Source organism: Vespula vulgaris, chromosome 2 (assembly GCF_905475345.1).
Source record: "Vespula vulgaris chromosome 2, iyVesVulg1.1, whole genome shotgun sequence".
NCBI lineage: Eukaryota > Metazoa > Arthropoda > Insecta > Hymenoptera > Vespidae > Vespula > Vespula vulgaris.
Window position 1 is genome coordinate 553,078 of NC_066587.1, and position 17,666 is coordinate 570,743.

A 17,666-nucleotide genomic window follows, 5' to 3' on the forward strand; every position below is an offset into this window, starting at 1 on the left:
TCGTTCGCTAACTTATTTGCAAAGTGTTCACGTTCGAAGTCGAAGATCGGCCATTCTGTGCTTCTAACTCGTGCGTGATACATTCGAGGAGAGTCTCAAAGAAATCTCGCGTTGTCGTTACACTCGTTTAAAAGGCATATCGAGAGAGAGAGAGAGAGAGAGAGGGAGGGAGGGAGGGAGGAAGAGAGAAAGAGAGGGAGAAAGAGAGAGAGAGAAGAGAGACGACCCGCGCCTGGAAACTACACTCTCGTCGAACTAAGTGGGGGCAGTTCGGGCAAGTTTAGTACGAATATCGATTCAGTCTCGCGCAAACCACCCCCGTGTGCCGATGCTTCAGCTCCACCTTTTGGGGGAGCTTTTTCCACCTCGCTTACGTCCGACGACGCTCGTCGTTATAAACATAGATTCGGTTAAAGAGGGAGGCGAGTACGAGTTAACGAAAGAGAACGAGAGAGAGAGAGAGAGAGAGAGGGATAGAAACGACACGGGAGCTTTCACGAATAGTTTTCGTCAACGTTGAACGCGAAGGAATCGTGACTCGATTGTGAAGAAAAAGAAAAAGAATATATATATATACATATATATATACATATATATATATAAAAGAACATCTCAATTTCAACAAAAAGATACATACATGCAAGTTCGTTTCTTTCCATTGTCAAGCATCGGTCCATGAAATGAGACTAATGTGCAAGCTCGTCGAAGGGTAGTAGGGGGAGGTGGGGTGGGAGGGTGATAGGATCTCAGACGAGGGTTGAAGACACCGAAGGAAGCTTTTATGTCTCCGGTTAAAGCGAAGCCTTAGAACGAAGAGGACACGACGGCGGTGACTCCGTCTGCGACGACTCCCGCCGATCGAACATGTCGCGATTTCACGAGGGACGGACGAAATCGTGTTTCTACTCTTGACTAAGTATTTCGAATATACGAGCAAGACGGTGGTGCTTCGATCATCGAGAGACATCAAGAGAGACATGTCTTCGATATCAGCTCAAGGCGTCGTTGAGAGAGCCAGCGCCGAATTGACCAAGAGGATCAACGGGTTGGGATTGAGGACCTCGAAGCATCATGGTCGGTGAAAGTTATCTTTTATTACTTTTTTAACCCTAATCTTCGAGAGTCTAATCCCTCATCGAGTTATCCTCTCATCCTCTCAAACTCACCCCCTAGACAAAAATAAGAAACGAATGATCGCTCGCGAAACAGATCATTCGTTGCAATTGCAACAAATAGTTATTAGCGTTCGTCGAATCAACGTCGAATCATTCATTCGTCCGTCCGAATTTTCGGCTTCGACTACTTTCGACGCAAGCTTCGGGATCGAATGCAAGCTCTTCGTTTTCGTTTTCGGTGGAGAACTCAACGTTACGTAATAAAGTGCAGATGTTATGCCGGCGATTGTAAAGGTAGTTAACTAGTCGCGAGTCAACGCGTTTTCTCTTTTTTCTTTTTGCTTTTTTCTCTACTTACACATAGTAATTAGAAACTTTAAACAATTGGAAGAAAGATGAGCGGGGGAGGAGAGGGAGAGAGAAAAAAAAGTACGCGTTTTATAAGCGCATACTACGCGCTCAACTTTTCCATATCCTATTAATTTTTCACTTTTCATCGTCACTTTCGTAATCGACCGACGTTCGTTCATACATCGTATACCTACACACGTACGTGTATTCCGTATAATCGAAAGCGAAAAGAAGAATTTTTGTCTTTCTTTCTTTTGTCCATCGTTATGCAATTTCGTCGACCAGTGTCGAGTACACTCGTGGTCCGATTCACGGTCCGATTACCCCGATCCTTCTCGTTCTCGGCCATTTATGCTATGCCTCCGATCCTTTATTTTCCAACTCGAATTATTTACGAAGCGTCGATAGTCGCCGCAATCTTAACTGCAGTGAAATCGATAGCATTTGGCCGCGTGCGTATAAAAATAGAGAGAGGCTCGATGTACTTAGGGAGAGAAAGCGAAAGGAAAGACAGAGAGAGAGAGAGAGAAAGGAAGAGAAATTTTCCTTCTATTTTTCTTTCTCTCTCTCTCTCTCTCTCTCCCCCTCTCCCACTCTCTTTGTTTTTTTTTTAACGAGCGTCCTTTGCATCTCACCTTTTACGAAAAGATGTCACGAACTGTTCGTTCGGTCTGTTATTTTAACCGCTCTATGATTTAGAAGCGCGTCGTTTAGAACGCCAACTAAATGACGTCGACATTTACGAGGGTCGTAAAATATTTCGCGTGTCATAGAATGCATGCTCTGCACCGATCATGCATTCTATTGTTACAATAATAATACTAATAGTAAAGAGGAATAGAGAAAACGATTGTCAAAAAATTGGAGCATGCGAAAAAAAAAAAGGGAAAGGAAAATGGACGATAGATCGTAACGTAACGATCGTGAAGCGTACTTTATCGAAGGTCCAATCAAGATGGGAAAACGAGAGGAGCGATTCTAAACCCTACAACGTTCATTTATTTTTATCTTCTTCTGAGATTATCACTCGAGATACGAGGAGATCCCTCTAGTACTTACTTACTTACTTACTTCCCTTCGATTTAAAAAGAAAAGAAAAAGAAAGAGAACAAATGATGTTAAGGAAATGTTCCCGCCATTTATTTATTTATTTATTTATTTATTCATTTATTCATCTTCTTTTTCTTTTGATTTTTTCCAAATGGTGCCGAAAATCGTCGAGTTTACCGGCGCGTTCTGCTTACAACTCATTTCGTTGTTTTTTCTTTTTCTTTTATTTCACCGCAGGTGGAGGGAGGACGAGCGTCATGGAACGCGTTACGAACGTCTTTTGCGGAGGCGGTGGGGTGGCATATACGAATTTGCAGAGCGCGAATAACGTGAACACGATTCCGGAGAAGCCGAGTAGGAGCGTTCCGACGTCGATGAATAACATGTCGACAGGGAACAACAAAACCTTGAACAATGGTACCGGTAGCAGGCCGAGGATATCACGGAACAAATCGAAAACTGTTAGCCTCGCGAGTGGTGGTACGGGAGGGTATGTCGCACCGAGCACGTGGGAGCAGTTATTACAAGATGATCATTTTCTTGGACGATTCTTTCTTTATTTCAATGCCACCGAGAGAAGGATATTAGCTCAGGTAAAATGAAAAAAAAAAAAGTTAAATGAAAAACAAAATGGATCGTCCGATCCGATAATGTTTACGTTACGTTTACGTTACCTTCGTTATACTGTGCAGGTATGCACGAGATGGCGAGACGTTCTATACGCGAGACCAAGACTCTGGGCAGGTTTGGTACCAGTAGTCAGGTGCCGAGAAGCTCGATCTATGCCATCCAGCTCGCGTACACGTCTCTACGCCTCCTTGGTAAGGCGAGGTTTTCATTCGTTAGTTTTATTGGGTGCCGCAGACGAAGATATACCAGAGTTAACGCACGGATTTCCTCTTGCGCAACGATACGTTCATTCCTTGTCATTACGATGCTGCGCTGTCACCGACAGGGGCCTCGAAGCTCTTTTAGATCATATGCAGGTAGGATGATTCGTTTGTATGAATGATGATGATGATGATGATGATGATGATGATGATGATATGACGACGACGACGACGGCGTTAATATGTTTATTGCGAGCTGATAAACATAGAGTATAATAGATCGAATCTTTTGTCTTTTCTCATTCGTTAGGCTCTCTTCGAATTGGAACTGGCTGGTTGCAACGAGATCACCGAAGCTGGACTTTGGGCTTGTCTCACGCCCAGGATAGTATCGTTGTCCTTGTCCGATTGTATAAACGTCGCAGACGAAGCCGTGGGTGCAGTAGCCCAATTGTTACCCAGTCTTTACGAATTTTCGCTCCAGGCTTATCATGTAACTGACGCCGCATTGAGATACTTCAGCGCCAAACAGAGTAGCGCCCTTAGCATTCTCAGGCTTCAATCCTGCTGGGAACTCACCAATCAGGCAGTAATAAATATTGGTGAGACATTGTCGTTGTTGATTTTCCAGACGATATTGACGCTATCGCCGTTATCGATCGTAAACGTTCTTGAGCGACCTACATCCTTTGCAAAATAACGTTTTATCGGTCACGCGGTACGCAACGATCGTACGATGTCGTCACGTCTTCTTAGCGCACGATCATATAATTCTTGTTTGCACGTGTCGATTCGTAAAGTACGTCTGTAAATGGAAAAACGAGATTCGTGTGTGTGCGCAATCTCTCTCTCTCCCTCTCTCTGTTTTTCTCTTAGTCGTGGTGTGGTGTGTGCCTATGTACTTTACGTTCTAAGAATATGATAAGCACTCCACCGACCGACTAAAATGTGAAATGGAATCAGTCACACACACGTGCTGAAGATTAAATATAGAATTAAGGAACAGCTTTATTTAGCATTCAAGCTGTCAGTCAGGGTCGTCTAGTGAATTTTACGGGACCAAAGATTAAGAGAAACTTCCTAATTGCGAATCCTTACAAGATTATCAAAGAAAATTCTCAAAGGGGCTGGTAGAGAAGAAGTACAGTACGTTGACCGTTTCATCAAATGTTTCTCTGATCAATCATCAGTCTAATACAAGATATAAGGCATACTTGTATACATGCCAACAAACGGTCTTGCAATCATAGTTCACGGAACGTTTACGATCGTATAAAATAAATGGCTAATTCAGAATTTGATTAATGCAAATTCTACGGATATGATTAGATCCGTAAACGTTAATTTTAGATAATAGTATCTAGCTCACGTACTCGTTTTTCTGTCGTAGTACATTCCTTGCCAAATTTGACTGTATTATCACTTTCTGGATGCAGTAAAGTGACGGACGACGGTGTAGAATTAATAGCGGAAAATTTGCTAAGACTTCGTTCCTTAGATCTGAGCTGGTGTTCGCGAATTACAGACGCAGCCTTAGAATATATCGCCTGTGATTTGAATCACTTAGAGGAACTTACGTTAGACAGGTAACGATAAACAGCGACGTTAATACGCATACTTCCTCGAAGCATACGTATTATTTACATTATTTTTTTCCTCTTAAATAGATGCGTCCACATAACGGATATTGGCGTAGGTTATATTTCAACAATGGGATCCCTAAGTGCTTTGTTCTTGAGATGGTGTTCACAATTAAGAGACTTCGGACTTCAGCATTTATGCGGTATGAGATCCTTACAAGTCCTTTCCGTTGCTGGTGAGTCTCTTTACCGTTAAATCTCTACGATTAATACAGTCGCAAAGATTAAATGAAACAATTCCACTTCCAGGGTGTCCATTACTCACTAGTAGTGGCTTATCTAGTCTGATACAGCTTCGTCACTTACACGAATTGGAGCTAACCAACTGTCCAGGAACGTCACGTGAGCTCTTTGATTATTTACGAGAACACTTACCACGTTGCCTAATCATTGAATAAGAGGAACCGAGTGCTAACTACGGTATTTGCGATACAACCTCTTCGATTTCGAACGTAGTCGCGTTGCTCGGCGATACGAAGGTGCGAACTCGACGCGACAGGAAGACTTGTATTATTTGTATACAGAAAGATTTGTGCAAAGCAATACGTAGGGAAAAAAAAAGAAAAAGAAAACAAATGACAATGATACATACGTACGAGCAAAAAGTATATCACGCAAGCGAAACGCAGATGACGTCCATATTCTGAGAGCATAACTATGTTTTTCTTCTAACGGGCAAGGAAAAGGCCACACGCGATATGATAAATTACATTAAGTAGTGTTTAGGCCTTTTTAATACACCGACGCCAGCATTTAAAACTGCACTTGTTCATTCGCGTTATGTTTTAACTGATCATAGTTTTATTATCTTCTTGTCTGCGTAATACGTATAGATACATAATCCTAATACCTCTTCACATATTTTCTTAAAGCATGTTTTTTCGAATAACGAGTATCACCTATTATTCGACAAAAGCCAAAGTATGTGAGGATGAGAAAGAGGACTCACACAAGTCACCGATTCGTTTCTATTCTGTATATTTCTATAGGAAAGAGAGATGTGTTACGCATGACATATTTCAATGGTTAGAGCTGTGATAAGATTTGTGTTACATAAAATTCCATTTGACTTTGAAATGTTCATGATATATTATATTATCGATATTCATGCCGCTTCACTATTTGCACCTGCAATCGGAATATTAGATGATTTGCTTTAAAGAATCCTTCTAGAAAAACTATACTGTTACGAGACATTTACGAAACATGTTACCGGTTTATCTAGTACTTTATTCTTAAAAGATATGCTTCATATAATCTGTTTTATAATACATGTTATTGAAATAAGAACTGAGATCAATTATTACATATTTATATATTATGAGAAATGATATTTGTATTCGTGATTTTACTTGAAAATTTACTGTAATGGAATTAGCCTTTTTTAAATTTATAGTTTACCGTCGCGCTTTAGTTATTTCAAATTCCTTATGCAATAACACGTTAACAAGTCTAATATAATATAAACAGAGTATTTCGTGTGTTTAAAGTATTTAAGAACTTTACTATTTGGTTAAGCCAATATGTCCTGCGACATATTAAACGACGTTAATATTTTAAGATAATATCGATGGAAATTTACTATTTATGTTGTATTTAATAACTCGCGTATAATAAGTTATAGGTAGCCAATAGAAAGATCTGTTTTCTATAATATTGTAATTATTTTTGCGTGTGTTATCACATGTTTAGTACACAACATCTTTGTATATATTGTACAAATTATTCTTACTAATTCTGTTATCAATCAAAACTAAGCGTAAACATACCTGCACATAAAAAAATTGTATTGGAAAATATGTCACTTTGTGATGCAGGTCACAGATGTAACATTCTATGATACATTGAGATGTGCTGTGAAATATAAATTTATTGATGAAGATTCAGTACTTTTAAATGCTGCATTTAATAAGTCTGAAAATATTCACTGCATTTTCACAGGCTTCTATGCATTTTCCCACCAAGTAAGTAAACCAAGACCAGGTTCGTCTATAGCACCCTGTGTGATTAGGTAATGTGTGAAGAAAATTAAATAATACAAAAATTGCAAATTAAAAAATATAATACTTTCAATTGATTTACACTTACACCCAGAGTATAAGGAGATATATTGCTGGCTTCAGGTTTTTCAACAGTTTCATTAGAAATGTTAGGACCTGATGGTAACGTTTCTGTAAAGGTTTCACTGACTACGCGGAATCTAATGATCTCGCCTAAAGATTTTAATGATTAGATAAAGAAAATAATTACATACATTCCTAATACCAAAACGATTACAAATGTATACCTGCATCCATAAAAAGATCATGTTTCTCTCCATCCCCGGTATCGTATTCCCAAATCCATGCTTGCTCCGCTTGATCAAATCGAGAAGGATGCTGTAATTTGTGAGGTGGAATGACTATATCCTCAAAAAATCCTAATGTTACTAGAAATAGAAAATAAAATTATAATGCATATTCAAAAAAGAACAAATCTTGTTATGTAGTTAATTTTATTTACCATGAACTCCATCGACGCTACAACTACGTATTTTTCCTATTAGAATCTCCTCCATAAAAGGACGGAAAACTATGAACCTAAATAATACTTTTGTATGCGAAGAACCATCTCCTGGAAAAATATACGATTCTTCTATTTTTGTTATGTCATGCAATGCGATGCAAAGACCCACGTTTAAATATACCTGAAATTTTTTAAATATTGTCGTCGTGTTTAAACTTAAAAATAATAAGAGACGATATTACCTTATTAGCTAATTTTCTATTCAATTCATCGGTGATTGCATCATTCAGTTTTCGTTTAAATTTCCATGGTGGTATTCTGACGGTATCTTTAAGTTCCGCAAGTACAAACATATCTTAGAAATTTGTTTATTTACACTCAATTCGACGAAGCGCAAAATGATAGGTTAGATTTTCTCTTTGTTATGCAATAATTATACAAATTATGTAAATGTTAATTTTTTTAATTTACTTCTATTAAATTAAATTCGTATATATAACATCTTATCCTTAAAAAGCATATTAGAAAATCAACTAGAACAACACTTTCCCCATCATTCACAACAAAATGATAGAAACCACAGGTTACTTTTCACCTTTCGCTCGTAGCGCATGCGATCTCAGCGCCACGTATTGACAAAATATGAACTACAAGAATAAATCAATCTAAATAAGAATAAACTAAAATATAATTGTGAGAGTAAAGAAAAAACAATAAGCATAATAAAAAAATTAGAAATATTCAGTGCGTTTCTCTAAGAGATTATTTCAGAATTTTATTGTATTTGATCTATTTATCTGTTGAAGTATTATTAACGATGTAAAATATAAGTACTTTAATATTCAGTCAGAATTAAATCGAAGAGATTTTGACAATATATTGAAATACTTTTTCAACCATTCGCCTAATAGTACTTATATTGTGTGATTTACGATTAGATTTCGATATATTGAAAATAGTAATGTTTTAATCTTAGGTATTTGGAAAAAGAAATTTTCGATCTTCACTCGTCGGAATACAAAAGAAGACTGATTAAATAATAGACAAAGTTAATCGAGATTTCATTTTTGCTGATATTACGCAAGAAATACTAAATTAAAATTTTTTTTTATGTGTATCGGGTTGGTAAACCATTACAAGGGATGATAAATATTCTCGACAGATTTGTCATGTTCTATATTACCGACAATTTATTAGCAGTCGATAACAAGCATTGTTACTTAAAAAAAATTTTTAATCAGTTTTCAAGGATACATTGTTTATTACAATAAAGGTCTTAATAAAAATGGATATCTAATTATACATAAAATCAGTAATTATAGTTTTATTTAGGAATTAACAAACCGTTTTTAATGTTTGTCATACATTTGACAAAAGCTAAATATTTATCCTACGAAACAAATTATACAATATGTCAGTGCAAGCATTTTGTTGATTTCATCATATCTACTTATTATAATGAAATAATATAAAAATAATTTTAAGTAGAAAGAAATCACATCGAAATATAATAATAAAATATATATAATTTTAAGAAGTTCTTAAATAAATAAATTTACTTTTGTTTTCATAGTATTATTTAAACTCAATAATAAACTTTAATATTCAATAAGGAAACCATCATCGTCATAATTGTCATCATCAGAAAAATCTGGAATATTGTCGTCTAAATCATATATTCCAGGAAGTAGAAAATCATCCTCTTCGTCGTCTTCATTTGGTATTAAGCCATGGTATAGCATATTAAAGCATTGGGATCCTGGATCACGGAAGTGCAAATATGGTGTTTGGGAATTTAATTTTCTTCCACATAACCAACAGAAATATGTATTGCACTTCCAACAAGTCATTTTATTACAACCATCAGATTTCTAAAATACAATATTACGTGACATAATATTAAAAAATAATTCATTTAAATAATCATAAAAGAAATACAAACCTCAATAGCAGCGTTACAACGAGGGCAATGCCGACTATTTACATCGATCCAATTTTCTGACATTGTATTTTCTACTAACATTTGTAGTTGTCTTTTACCATATTTTGTTTCCATTTGAAGCCTAGTATTGTCTGAAGCAGCTTGATATTCTTTTACTAACTGCTGCTTTTCAGCTATTAAATAATACTCTAATTATTATAATTGCTGTAACGACACCTAAGTAATTATTATGTAATCATATGTATGTATATATATATATATATACCTGAATTCACTTTACATGGTTCTATTCCATGATACACCATTTTACAATAGACACAAAATACATATTGACAAGCAGGACAATTTGCCATTTCTTCGTTAAGATCACGACTGACAGGGTACTGACAATGACGTCTTGGACAGTAAATTATATCTGACATAGTATCTAATGTAACATTTAATAATATAGAATCATATTTGGCAAACATTTCTGGACTAACCAAATCTTTAATCTGAAGAAAAAACATGATGATAAATCATTTATAATAAAAGATATAAATATTATATATTTTTTCTATATAAAACCACTTACTTGTCCAGGTGTTGCCTCGGAAGTACATTTTTCTTCGGGGCAAGATATATTTTGTACACTTCCATCCTTAATCTTAATTTCTAAATAATCACTGATGCAATTTTTACAAAATATGTGAGAACACGGTAAAAATTTAATACAATGTTCTCCTAACTTATCTGTAAAACATATTTTGCAGGTATACAAACTTTTATTAAATTCAATATGATTACGTTTTTCATTGTAATCTATTAAAAACTGAATTGGATTTTTTCCAAAAGGACAATCAGAAAAAGCTCTTTTATCTATTTTTTTAGGTTTTCTTTCTTTATAACGTTGCCTCTGCAATTCCTTCTCACTATTTTTATTACTACTACTCCTCTTACTACTTGTATCTTTAGCAATAGTCTCTATCGCTTCGTGCTCTTCTAAATGTTTTTGAGAACTCTGTTCTTCTATATGTTTCTGAAAATTTTGTGCTTTTTCCAAAGCTATTTTATAAGATGTATAGATATAGTTCATACTAATACATTGTTCTATATTTAAGAATTGTAAAGTTTCATGTTGTAAAAATCCAATCCATACAAATAATATCTCCTGGCCTTTATTTTCTTCCCATAAACTATCTAACTTTCTGCATAATTTAGACAATGGTGCTTGACATAACCAAGATGTGCATAATGTAAACATAGGTGGTGAATTGGAAGGATAATTTTCTGATAAAGTAACATATAACGATAATGGTGGTAAATGTGATATCTCTACTTTCTCTGCTGGTTGTTCCCGATATCTGTTATCGCTATATGTAAAATAATATCCTACAGGAAGATTTATAAATATCTTAAAATTACATTGATAAAGTTTATCTTCATTGTAATATGAAAATTCTTCCTTGTTGTAGATGCTTTCCAGAGCAGTAATTTCATCCTTCTGTTTTTCACTGTCCATTGAAGATCAATTATTTTTGATGGTTTTTATTTTCGTATCTTCTTATAATGTTTTCTTAAATCGTTGTTATTTCTATAACATGTTTTCTATTTTCTTTTGTTTTTTTTTTTTCATAAATAAATGATTTGAATATCTGACAGATTTAGGTTATGAATCTAGTATATATATATATTAACTAATACACTTCTAAGAACTGAATTTTTCTAATACGTTACCACCGATATTAATTCCTGAAGAGTCACTTGTGTAGTATTACTAGTCTTGTTTATAATTTTTAAATTCCACTACTATAAAATTACCTTTCATAGGAATGTTACAGTCTTTCACCTATCTTCGCGCATGCTAGGCGGAGTCTAAACGATTGAAATATTACGTAGTCATATTTAATACGTATAATTTCTTATCATATATATATATATATATATATATATATATATATATATATAAGCTTTTTTTCAAAAATAGTGTCATTCAAATTTGGAAGCATTTATACCGTGAAATTAAAAAAGAAAAAACAAAAACAAAAAAGCGTGTAAATTTTTTCTACATTTTTCTAAAATTCCATGAAATCTTAAAGGATTAACATTTTATTTTCAAACTTAAATTATATCGTAACGAAATAAAAAAATCTATTTTTTGATATCGTTAACGTCATCAAATAGTACACTCTTAAAGACCATCAATTTATAATCACAGATTTAACTGTAGACGATTGATATGAGTAAGAAAGGTTTCTCGATATAAAGTATCTATAAAATATATTCGCAGGAGATACAAAACAAAGTTCTTTCTTTCTTGATCTAAAATGCAATAATAATATCTACTGACGTATTATCTCGAACGTTTTCTTTTTTTAAATTTTCGAAGAGCGGTAAAATTCTAGCAAAGATCAATTTTAAAAACGTATTTATTAATATTTATACGAATTTATATTTCGGTAATTCGTCTTCGCGGGTAAAACTGTTTGACCTTTTTTCTTCCTTTTGTATTCTTATCTTCAACACGCTTTTCTTCTACCGTTCATTCAATGAATAAAGTCATAGTTATACGTGATAATGATGCTTTGAAACTCGTGATACAATAGAAATGTTTAATAATAATAAAATCACGTTAATTGATTTGTAAAGTGTATTATTGCGACATATATTTATCTAACATTATCGGATCATCGGTTTTTTACTTCGCACAGCTTCGTATATCACGTATGCGCGATTTGTTTGAGAATATTTAATTTATTTTTCTATATACGAAGGTTTACTTTTAATTAGTGTCAAATGAATCCTGGAAGTGATATGTGGCAATTGATCCTTCCATTATCGATTGATATTATTATGTCAATTGGTGCATATTTTTTTACTTTAAATTTGATACCTAGATTAAAAGATCTCTTCGTTAAAGCTAACCTCTATGGAATTGATATGAATAAGAGGAACAGTCTGAAAATGTAAGTGATAAACAATATTTATATAAAAAAAAAAAAGAAAAAGGAAGAAAAAAGAACATACGTTATTTCATATTACTTTTATCAACTTCATTCTTACAGTCCGGAAGCATTAGGCGTTGTTACAGGATGTATATTTCTCGTAACAATGTTTTTATTTATTCCCGTACCATTCACAGATTACATCTTTAAAAATGAAAATTTTCCACACAACGAGGTAAATTAGTATATTTATGTAATTTTCAATAAATATTAATCGAAATAGAAAGAAAGATAATAAATACATGTTACAGAAAGAAATGAAAAATTTTAGACAATTTTGATGATCTATGAAATATCTTTAGTATTTTAGTGAGGAGGTTAATGATTTATCAACTTACATTACAGTTTGTTGAATTTTTGGCAGCTCTACTTTCGATTTGTTGTATGCTGCTTTTGGGCTTTGCCGATGATGTTTTGGATCTTCGTTGGCGGCATAAATTATTGTTACCTACTATCGCCACTTTACCACTCTTAATGGTCTATTATGTTAACTTTAATTCTACATTGATTATAGTACCAAAACCTTTAAGGGTGTGGCTTGGATATTCTGTAGATCTATGGATATTTTATTACGTATACATGGGAATGTTAGCAGTATTTTGTACAAATGCTATAAACATATTAGCCGGTATAAATGGTTTGGAGGTTGCTCAGAGTTTGATTATTGCCATCAGTATAGTGATATTCAATATTATAGAGCTATCTGGAGATCTATGGAAAGCACATAGATTTTCGTTATACTTTATACTTCCATACATAGCAACTTCTTTTGCTCTTCTTAAATATAATTGGTAAGTCAAACATAATGTATTAAAAATGATAAAGAAATATTAAATTAATATTTATAGTGTAAGGTAAAGGAATCTTTGATTAAAAGTAAGAGTATAGGCCATTCGTTTCTTTATAAGTTATATATGTATAAATCATTTAACATTCATATTTTAATCAACATAGTATTTTAGTATATAAATTCAGTATATAATATCGTACAATATATGCCGAGTACTGAGTATGAAGTAATATCACAGTCAGAGTATGACCAGTGTCTCAATAATAGTCTAATTTAGCATAAAAATTTTCTATCAGCCAGTCATATTTCCATGTGTTATTGAGTACAGTTTCAGGAGCAAAATACAAATCATGAGATTTAGAGACTCTTAAGAGGTTAGTTTTACCGTCTATCCATAAGCCGCTTCCTATAAGATCTTCTATAAAAGGTACATCGATCCTTTTTTCAATTTTGGGCATTTTTTCAGACTTGCTTGTAGTACGAAGATTAATTATAATATTGGCTGGAGCTTGACACAGATAACAATACCATCCTCCGTAATGATTTAAGTCTCCGATAACTAAGCCAAGAACATCTCTTTCGCTTGTTTCTTCCAATAATTGTTGTTGCAGAATTATAGAATTTGATTTATAAGCTTCATGCATCAATCCGATAGTATATGCATTGAGAGTTATTGTTGTTTTAAGTGGGTGTTGCCAATAAAAACCATAAATTAACCATCTTAGCCTAAAGCCAATGGGCTGAGGCCATCCGTCGTATACTTTAAGGAACATCAGTGCTCTAGAATTTAATATTTGCTCTGGCTCAGTCATTACATAAATATCATCGTCTCTTAAATTCTGCACTACAGTCTTTACTTTCTCCCATATGTACTTAGATAGTACTCTCGATGGTTTGCGAGATTTTGTTGCTGCATTTATATATAAAATTTTATTTTGTTCCCGCTGCAACAATCCTTTAGATAATTTATGATGAAAATTATCTTCTGCACCATTAAAATCACAAATTACAAAAAGGTCAACTACATCATACAGTTCTTCTACAATAACTTCTGCAATTGCCGAATTATATTCATTTAGATAAAAAGTATGAATTATACGTCTAGCTATTTTACGATGTTTTAGTTTAATATTTTGCTTAGATGCCATGATTGCTCTCCACACGACTTCTGGTTGTCCACAGTCCGTCCCGTGCCAACCTTGATTACAAATACATTTTTCAGAGATTTCGTTAGTCCTCATTTTACGATCGTCGACTCCATTCTTCCAACAAGTAGTATGATTGTATATTCGAAATAATTTAAAAGTTCTGATATCATTTAGGTATGTCTCACCGCTGATTGTCTGATATTTTGGAAGTCTTTTGTGTATTGTTCGTTCTGTATGATGACCCTGTAATTAGATAAAAATTTCATATTTCATGAAGTATCTTCTCGATGGTATAATCCCTATAGAATAATATAAATTTTCTTTACCTGAGTTTCTTCAAAGTTTACAAAACTGACAGAACTACGCGTACTGGCAACAACTATTTCAGATGGCGGAGTTGTCATAACATAAACCATAACAATAAGAACTTGTAAAACCAACAACGTATAAAGTAACGCCAGCTTCCCATCTAGGCGGGTCTGCATGGCACTATTCTCCGCGTTAAAAAAGTTCAGTTTTTCATTTTATGTCTTTCTATCTGTATTTTTCCTGAAGTAAGACATTTCTTCTAACTAATTAAATAATCAATATAATCTGAAAATTGAACGTTTATCTGTACAAAATTTATATACTCTTTTATTAACACGATTTCTTTTAGATTATATAGATTTCAATAATATTTGATTTAATACATATGCTAAGCAATTATTGGCCTATAAGCAAAAAAAAAAAAACCATTACATATTTTATTTGAAATTATTAATACATGAAAGATATTAATACAACTTTTCGATTTTCTCTATAATAATAGACAAAATGATTACTTCGTGATCCAAGCGATCGATGTTTTACATCTTGAAGCATCATGACAGTATATATTATAATAGGAAAGCTAATCCGTGTGTATAATTTGATATAAACTCACGATACAACGTGACGAGGATTCAATGCCCCCGCGACGTGACGTTCAAGTCGTGACGTCACTGCTTTCAGACGTGCCATTTAATTTTGAATGGCTCCGTTGACTGGACAGCAGCGTCCTCGCTGACTAACGCCTTCTATTCGATTCTCGGTATTCCGCTGGTAGGAAGATCGTCTTTTGTTCGATAGTAACGCATATTTTTAAGCTCGCCGATAATCGTACTTTTATTTCGATTCTCGCTTCCTTTCGTTTGAACTCTAAGACTTTCTTGAAATCGTCTTAAACGTCGTGTAAAACCACACCCGAATGCGCGACTATACTCGAGCCTCATCGTCCATTCGTCAAATTCGTCGGCAAGCGTGATCGTGACTATTCGTAAGGCGCACGCGTCTTACTTTGACCATTAGCTCGGCGATCGTCGATCATGGGATATAGATGGAAACGATAGTTGCTGTTCGTTGACTAGCACAAAGTTTTCTATTTAATTTTAATTACATGCATTGTGTATATATGATTGTACATATAATCGTCGTAGGAATAATTTATAATATAAATTATTATTGGTTTTAAAGCACAGACTAATTAATTTAAGTCAAATCGTATCTTTGTATAAACAATGTTAAAATTTTTTTATTGCATTTAAGGTATCCATCAAAGGTATTCGTAGGAGATACATTTTGTTATCTATCTGGAATGACATTTGCAGTTGTTGGTATTATTGGCCATTTTAGTAAAACGACTTTACTATTTTTTATTCCACAAATTATTAATTTTTTGTATAGTATACCACAACTGTTCCATTTTATACCATGTCCTAGGCATAGGCTTCCAAAGTAAGTTTTTTCTCATAAATAATAATAATAATATATGTAACTATAATGATATTGTAAAAAAAAAAAGAATAGAAAAAAAAAGCAGGAGAGGAGAATCAGTTTTATATCTGTCTGCAGGTATAATAAAGATACAGATAAATTGGAAACTAGTGTCACAGTATTCAAATATTCTGACCTGAATTCTTCAGGTATGTTGTATTGATAAAATATATATATACACATACATACATATATGTATATGTATGTATATGTATATATTCCTTTTTGTTTAAATCATGAAATCAATTATTTTTTTAAATAGGTAAATTTTTAATGTGGGTCTTCAGAACCATAAAAATTGTCCAATGGCAAAAAAGTAGTGAAGATATTGTGACTTGCAATAATTTAACTCTAATAAATTTTTTATTAATTAATATTGGACCAACAAGGGAACCTAAGCTAACATTAATTTTGATGTTATTACAGGTATTTCTTTATAAAAATGTTATACTAACTATATATATATATATATTTTCTTTAATATGGAATTATGTACACTTAACATATGAATCTTTTAGGTTGTGTGTAGCTGTTTAGCATTTGTTATACGTTACCCACTTGCTTCAGTATTTTATGATATTTGAAGTAAAGCAGAAACAGTAAACATTTATGTCTGTGTAGTAGGTGTTACATTCTTTTTTATATAAAGAACTTGTAATAATGTATCTACTACTGTGATCTTTACATTAGATTATATATAGATTTATAAACAAATTATAAGCGTACATATGAAAGGCTTATACTTTATAAATGCTTAATACTATAATTTCTAAATAAGACTGTGAAATATGTATATTACCAAATTTCCATCACATTTGTCTCATAGGTTCCTCAGTAAGGAAATCGAAGGGATAGAGAAATAAATAACATAATTTTGTTATAAGCTTATAAGTTATTAAGTCTATTGTATAAATTGTATATAACTTGTTTAAAAACTTTCTGTAATCTTATGTACAAGGTAATACAAAAAATTTATTTCAATTCATGATTAGAGCCTATTATCTGTTTTAAATAATACGTGTTATTTATTTATTTCTTTTTTTTTTAATTTATGATAATAAATAAAATTAATACTTTTTATATTTTACAAGTTATAATTAATTTCAGGATTTTTTTCTTTATCATCTAATCTATGAAAAATATACAAATTTAAAACATTATAAATAAAATATATTAATAGAAATTCTACACAACAATTTAGTATACTTTTAGGAATGAAAGATGTATAGCCTTTCATAAATACTTGATTTAGAAAATAAAGCTGAAAATAATATCTCTTATAGAATTTTTATAAATTGAAAAGATATATGTATATATATATGTATATACATACATACATACATACGTACATATATATATATATATATATATATATATATATATATATATATTAAATACATAAAAATAAACAGAATACATTTAAAATAAAGATATTTAAAAAGTGCAATTATTTGCATCAAGGCTGTTCGATAATTCATCAATGATGGGAAATGTTTTCAATCGATAGAATATAATAT

General features: G+C 32.9%; 5 protein-coding genes across 8 annotated transcripts; 2 read left to right on the top strand and 3 right to left on the bottom strand.

Annotated features, from left to right (window-relative positions):
- The first annotated feature begins 218 nt into the window (after nucleotides 1-218).
- LOC127073039 (F-box/LRR-repeat protein 16) lies at nucleotides 219-6,883 on the top strand. Its single transcript, XM_051014033.1, has 7 exons — nucleotides 219-1,074; nucleotides 2,754-3,109; nucleotides 3,209-3,502; nucleotides 3,657-3,948; nucleotides 4,737-4,932; nucleotides 5,014-5,162; nucleotides 5,236-6,883. Exons 1-7 carry the CDS (start codon nucleotides 978-980, stop codon nucleotides 5,382-5,384), a joined length of 1,533 nt encoding a protein of 510 aa, XP_050869990.1. The 5' UTR covers nucleotides 219-977; the 3' UTR covers nucleotides 5,385-6,883.
- Nucleotides 6,629-8,126, bottom strand: LOC127073048 (DNA-directed RNA polymerase III subunit RPC8). 2 transcript variants are annotated; one of them, XM_051014051.1, is made up of 5 exons: nucleotides 7,734-8,119; nucleotides 7,489-7,672; nucleotides 7,274-7,414; nucleotides 7,075-7,199; nucleotides 6,629-6,985 (listed from the first exon to the last, which is right to left on the bottom strand). In XM_051014051.1, the coding sequence occupies exons 1-5, from the start codon at nucleotides 7,842-7,844 to the stop codon at nucleotides 6,932-6,934; spliced, it is 615 nt and encodes a 204-aa protein (XP_050870008.1). In that variant the 5' UTR covers nucleotides 7,845-8,119; the 3' UTR covers nucleotides 6,629-6,931. The 2 variants fall into 2 exon arrangements, with proteins under 2 accessions (XP_050870008.1, XP_050870006.1); XM_051014049.1 differs by lacking the exon at nucleotides 6,629-6,985 and having other exon boundaries at nucleotides 6,996-7,199; nucleotides 7,734-8,126.
- A 669-nt stretch (nucleotides 8,127-8,795) lies between these two features.
- LOC127073037 (E3 ubiquitin-protein ligase RNF14-like) lies at nucleotides 8,796-11,287 on the bottom strand. 2 transcript variants are annotated; one of them, XM_051014029.1, is made up of 5 exons: nucleotides 11,150-11,287; nucleotides 10,008-11,006; nucleotides 9,699-9,927; nucleotides 9,434-9,606; nucleotides 8,796-9,362 (listed from the first exon to the last, which is right to left on the bottom strand). In XM_051014029.1, the coding sequence occupies exons 2-5, from the start codon at nucleotides 10,932-10,934 to the stop codon at nucleotides 9,090-9,092; spliced, it is 1,602 nt and encodes a 533-aa protein (XP_050869986.1). In that variant the 5' UTR covers nucleotides 10,935-11,006; nucleotides 11,150-11,287; the 3' UTR covers nucleotides 8,796-9,089. The 2 variants fall into 2 exon arrangements, with proteins under 2 accessions (XP_050869986.1, XP_050869985.1); XM_051014028.1 differs by having other exon boundaries at nucleotides 10,008-11,287.
- A 626-nt stretch (nucleotides 11,288-11,913) lies between these two features.
- Nucleotides 11,914-17,137, top strand: LOC127073041 (UDP-N-acetylglucosamine--dolichyl-phosphate N-acetylglucosaminephosphotransferase). The gene is made up of 7 exons (XM_051014037.1): nucleotides 11,914-12,378; nucleotides 12,478-12,592; nucleotides 12,763-13,208; nucleotides 15,922-16,110; nucleotides 16,228-16,298; nucleotides 16,412-16,575; nucleotides 16,668-17,137. Exons 1-7 carry the CDS (start codon nucleotides 12,209-12,211, stop codon nucleotides 16,731-16,733), a joined length of 1,221 nt encoding a protein of 406 aa, XP_050869994.1. The 5' UTR covers nucleotides 11,914-12,208; the 3' UTR covers nucleotides 16,734-17,137.
- On the bottom strand, nucleotides 13,301-15,927 carry LOC127073040 (beta-1,4-mannosyl-glycoprotein 4-beta-N-acetylglucosaminyltransferase). 2 transcript variants are annotated; one of them, XM_051014035.1, is made up of 3 exons: nucleotides 15,281-15,927; nucleotides 14,682-14,949; nucleotides 13,301-14,598 (listed from the first exon to the last, which is right to left on the bottom strand). In XM_051014035.1, the coding sequence occupies exons 2-3, from the start codon at nucleotides 14,838-14,840 to the stop codon at nucleotides 13,465-13,467; spliced, it is 1,293 nt and encodes a 430-aa protein (XP_050869992.1). In that variant the 5' UTR covers nucleotides 14,841-14,949; nucleotides 15,281-15,927; the 3' UTR covers nucleotides 13,301-13,464. The 2 variants fall into 2 exon arrangements, with proteins under 2 accessions (XP_050869992.1, XP_050869991.1); XM_051014034.1 differs by having other exon boundaries at nucleotides 15,180-15,927.
- Nucleotides 17,138-17,666: the final 529 nt, after the last annotated feature.

Bases quoted from the DNA above. Each gene is read 5' to 3' on its own strand.
- LOC127073039 (XM_051014033.1), top strand. From the start codon at position 978: ATGTCTTCGATATCAGCTCAAGGCGTCGTTGAGAGAGCCAGCGCCGAA. The intron at 3,949-4,736 runs GTGAGACATTGT...TTTCTGTCGTAG, and splicing joins TCAGGCAGTAATAAATATTG to TACATTCCTTGCCAAATTTG. The intron at 4,933-5,013 runs GTAACGATAAAC...CCTCTTAAATAG, and splicing joins GAGGAACTTACGTTAGACAG to ATGCGTCCACATAACGGATA.
- LOC127073048 (XM_051014049.1), bottom strand. From the start codon at position 7,844: ATGTTTGTACTTGCGGAACTTAAAGATACCGTCAGAATACCACCATGG. The intron at 7,415-7,488 runs GTAAATAAAATT...TTCTATTTCTAG, and splicing joins TAGCGTCGATGGAGTTCATG to TAACATTAGGATTTTTTGAG. The intron at 7,200-7,273 runs GTATACATTTGT...TAAAATCTTTAG, and splicing joins TGATCTTTTTATGGATGCAG to GCGAGATCATTAGATTCCGC.
- LOC127073037 (XM_051014029.1), bottom strand. From the start codon at position 10,934: ATGGACAGTGAAAAACAGAAGGATGAAATTACTGCTCTGGAAAGCATC. The intron at 9,928-10,007 runs GTAAGTGGTTTT...TTTTTTCTTCAG, and splicing joins CCGAGGCAACACCTGGACAA to ATTAAAGATTTGGTTAGTCC. The intron at 9,607-9,698 runs GTATATATATAT...ATTATTTAATAG, and splicing joins ACCATGTAAAGTGAATTCAG to CTGAAAAGCAGCAGTTAGTA.
- LOC127073041 (XM_051014037.1), top strand. From the start codon at position 12,209: ATGAATCCTGGAAGTGATATGTGGCAATTGATCCTTCCATTATCGATT. The intron at 12,379-12,477 runs GTAAGTGATAAA...TCATTCTTACAG, and splicing joins AAGAGGAACAGTCTGAAAAT to TCCGGAAGCATTAGGCGTTG. The intron at 16,576-16,667 runs GTATTTCTTTAT...TGAATCTTTTAG, and splicing joins TAATTTTGATGTTATTACAG to GTTGTGTGTAGCTGTTTAGC.
- LOC127073040 (XM_051014035.1), bottom strand. From the start codon at position 14,840: ATGCAGACCCGCCTAGATGGGAAGCTGGCGTTACTTTATACGTTGTTG. The intron at 14,599-14,681 runs GTAAAGAAAATT...ATCTAATTACAG, and splicing joins TAAACTTTGAAGAAACTCAG to GGTCATCATACAGAACGAAC.